Source organism: Punica granatum, chromosome 4, assembly GCF_007655135.1.
Source record: "Punica granatum isolate Tunisia-2019 chromosome 4, ASM765513v2, whole genome shotgun sequence".
Lineage (NCBI taxonomy): Eukaryota > Viridiplantae > Streptophyta > Magnoliopsida > Myrtales > Lythraceae > Punica > Punica granatum.
This window is the reverse complement of record NC_045130.1, coordinates 37,347,714-37,351,815: the sequence shown is the minus strand read 5'-3', so window position 1 is coordinate 37,351,815 and position 4,102 is coordinate 37,347,714. Positions and strand designations below refer to the sequence as shown.

Below are 4,102 nucleotides of genomic sequence, written 5' to 3'. Positions count from 1 at the left end.
TATAAAAACTTTGTTAATAACCCAAACAACAAGAGTAAACAATGATTGATGATAAATAGCATAATGTTAGTGATCTGCCCTTGTGAGTTGTCAATTTCGAAATTTGCATGTTCTGTTACAGATCATATGAAACAATCTGTACGTACGCATGTCGTCTTTGACCAACCAGGAACGTTAATATTTTGAAGCTAAACCACAGCTTGAGAGAAGAAAAATAATTGCAGCACGAGAAAAAAGAATCTCTGAATATTAATGATTCACCAACTCCTTTGATCATATATAAACAATTTGAGCATGTCACCTTATCTATCCAGCTCTTTGATATATAATAATTCCTCCTTAACTAACGGATTTGATTATATTCAAATTCGATTTGACGAACAAATCAGTTGAGCCGGCTTTCTTTAGCATGATACTCTTAACACATTTTCTGGCGAGATATTGCACACCGAACGTATGGATTTGTCAGGGGGAAATATGCACCTCGGAATCTTTACATTACAAGGGAGATTGAAGAGCATTGCTTTTGTTTGAATGAATCGAAATCGCGAAGAATATATGAACACTACACGCATGTAATATAGTCCGAACACGACCTCAGCTTCTGCTTCTTGTTCCTCTTTATCTACAGAGGTATTCTGTTTCAGAAGAAATTAACAGGTCTTCATCTTCCATACGACTAACTACATTAGATGACATGCTAACAAACATTTCCGGTCACATTAGTCGCTAAGGAATAAGCAGAATAGGCGGTCTAGTACGGCCATCTGTTCTGAATAGATTGTGGCTCCTTTGCAACCAACATGACCTTTCAGGTGATCGCTACACTGGTTTTCCATCTTTTGAGGAACTGCTGTACATGTTCTGGAGGATGTCCTGCATCTTCGAGTACATGAGCTGTGAGGAGTCAGGCCCACCCCCGCTGCTTTGAGTTGCCCTTGAGCTTTCCTGGAGTTTGATCTTCTCGAACAAGTACTGCTTCTCCGCCTCGGCCTCGCTGAGCCTTAGTTTCAGATACCTGCTGGCATACTCCTCCTCAGATTTCTCGGACTTTGCCAGGGCAATCCTCTGCAGCCTCTCTGCCTCCCGTTTGGCCTCGTTGGCCTTGAGCTGGAACATGTCGGCCTCAGCCTCCTTAAGCCTCACGATCTTCTCGAGCTCCTCGACCTGTATCTTCTTCTTTTGCCTGTCCAATTTTAGCTCTGCTACTTCCCGGGCCTTGTCCTCGAGTTCACGATCACAGGCCTCAAGGGCCATCCTTGCTTTCTTGAACATCCTCATCTTCTCATCCGCCACCATCTCCATCTTTCTGATTGCTTCCTGAACCACCTCAGCGATCCTGTTGCATGCATCTTGCGGGGCTATAAGTCGCCCACCTTCCCCATTTTCCAAGTTCCTCGGAGAGTCACCATCGATCTCTGAATTCAGAGGGCACAGAAATCGATTATTATCATCATCCTTTTAACATTTCTGGTCTTCTGTTTCTCGCATGTTTGATTTATTTATCTTTAAATATATGTATATATATATATAACAGAGACATTACCAAACAAGCCCAACCAAAATTATTTGATGTTTAGGGAGTATGACAAGGAGATACCTTGGAAAAACATCAGTATTGCTCTGCAAGCTGTTGATTCAGCAAGCCCACCCTTCATTTTCTCAATAAGATCCTCGCACTTCCAGAAAAGATGTCTTCCTCTAGGGTCCTCGCTTCCACGAAAGATTCTACTCGCAAAATCAAGCTCCCTAATAAGAGCCTCACGGTCCCATGCAGGAGCACAATGCTGGAAAACATCCTTTACCCAGCCCAACAGCTCCGATGTTCTATTGCATGCTCTGCACCTGAAGAGCATGTCAGTTGGGCCAGCGCCAATCTTAACAGATGGTCCAGTACAGATCTGCCCATCGCGAATTGCACAGTCGGTGTGGGTCCAGTGAGAGCACAGGTCACAACCGATCCAACGGCACGTGTTCACCTCGAAATCAAACTTATTGCATATCACGCACATGCAAAGGTTGCAGAAACCGTTCCTGTTTGTGCAAATATCACAGGTACAATCATCTGCCGGGAGCTGATTCTGGCAGGCAATGTTTCGGCACCTCTTGTATACAAAGACCTCGATCAGGGAAGTCTGAGAGAGGCTGATGTTTGGGTGCAGGAAGGCCTGAATTCCTGTATTGATTGCAACCAGGATCTCGAGTTGCACACGATGGGCCCCAGTTAACGTCTTCGCTGTCAAATCTGGCCGACTTTGAACGTGCTTCTGTAAGTTCAAGTATTCCTCCCTCTGCTGGGACCCACCGTTCCCTTCGAGGATGACTCGGAGCATGTTCTTCAGCTCGTCAAGGTAGTCATCTGGCAGGCGGTGCATCTTCTCGGCGACAAGATCAACTCTCTCCCTTACTATGTCTCGAAGGGATATCTTATCTGCGATAGAGACTCTGCGGACAACTGACTGCTCAAATGCATCATTGTCTAACTTCCCATTTTCTATCTTCTTCCCTGCAAGAGCATCGGAAGTGGGCCAGGTTTCCCTCGAGCTGGCACTCTCGGTGGGAGAATCACGGACATTATCAGGATTAGCTCGGGGATCCTGTGTTTCCGGTGATAAGTGGGGGTCTGATGAAACAAGGGAGAGAGACGTCTGGAGACCCCCGGATCGGGATTGCTGACGCGGAGGTAGCATTCTTGAGGAAGATTGGTGGTGGATGTTCGAACCAGATGATGTTCCCATTAAATGATCGAGCTAATAACCCTGAAACAAAAACCAGAATATAGGAAACCAATTACTTAAGTTTCCCAAGCAGATGGAGCACCGATTAGTAAAGGAAAAAGCAGAGAAACTGATGCAGAAGCAAGCTGAAGTTTTTGTATTAGAAGAAATCAATTACAAACTGGGAATACCACATATAACGTTCCCCAACTAAGATGATCAAGCAAGACTTATTCCCGAACTGTCCTTGTTATAGATCAGCCAGCTTATTTCCATTACTCTCTCGAAGGTAAAACTCGAAAAGAACAATAAGCTAATGCAAACTCAAAGATTTCAAAACCGGCCCAGACCTACAGTCGACAAATCATGACCGAGCAAGGAAACAGATGTTATACAACTAAGCAGCGGACAATTGACGCAGCTGATATCCAACGTGCTGAAATTTCTGGAAACAAAATCGATGGCTAGCCAAGAGCAGAATCTAAACCTAGGTCACCAACTGAACAGATCAAAAGCAACTGAAACGAATTAATCCTCCCTAAAACCACCGGGGAAAAGCACTGAAAGATGAGAACTTTAACAAATCAACTACTGATTGAACTCTCAATCAGACATGTCGACAATCAGATTGGAGGCTTCCATTTCACAAGACAATGCAAGAAAGTCAAAGAGGAAGACAGCCTGGATTTCTATCGTTCCTCAGCTGGAAAAAGCTGAAATCTTGAAGAAATCAAGGGATCAAAGACGAGATTCAAGCAATACCTACCTGTGGCACGCGGATCCTTCGACCAGGCCCCGACCAGACTCGGCTATGACAAACAAACGAACGACGAATGCCGTTCACGAAGAATCAAAACAAGAGACGGCATCAAGAACGACAAAAGAACGAACCCAGCAAGAATTTCGAACCCGACTCGGAGGGATGGGGTAGGGCACAGAGAGTCTTACCGGGGGGGACCGATCGGAGACGAAGCAGTGGGCCGGAGCGGAGTGAGATGAGGGTCGGGAAGACGGCGGTGGGCGTTCAGATTCTTCTTCGTTCTTTCCTTTTTCAACGCCGAACAACCGGCTGAGCCGGTGACTCCTGGAGTTGACCGGCTGGGCACGTTTTTCCTCCGCGGTCGTACTGTCCTGTTTCTCCGCGTGCTGACCTGTCATGTTCGTCCCGTTCGCAGTGTCTGTGGGAGGTCAAACTGGTCAACTCTCTGACCAAAGCAAAACGAGCTCCTTTCGTTCCTTTTTTTTTTTTTTTTTTTTCCTCAGGTAATTATACAATTTTCATCTTAATTGAAAATGAGGAACTGGTGAAAAGTCTCAAAACTCTTTCCAAACTTGTTTATTTTAACAAAATATTTCAAAAAATTTCTTACTAATATAACGATTCT

The 4,102-nt window shown here is 44.9% G+C and overlaps 1 protein-coding gene across 1 annotated transcript; it reads right to left on the bottom strand.

Moving 5' to 3' along the window:
• Window positions 1-506: 506 nt before the first annotated feature.
• On the bottom strand, window positions 507-3,821 carry LOC116202891 (OBERON-like protein). The gene is made up of 3 exons (XM_031534526.1): window positions 3,666-3,821; window positions 1,601-2,759; window positions 507-1,418 (listed from the first exon to the last, which is right to left on the bottom strand). Exons 2-3 carry the CDS (start codon window positions 2,736-2,738, stop codon window positions 823-825), a joined length of 1,734 nt encoding a protein of 577 aa, XP_031390386.1. The 5' UTR covers window positions 2,739-2,759; window positions 3,666-3,821; the 3' UTR covers window positions 507-822.
• Window positions 3,822-4,102: the final 281 nt, after the last annotated feature.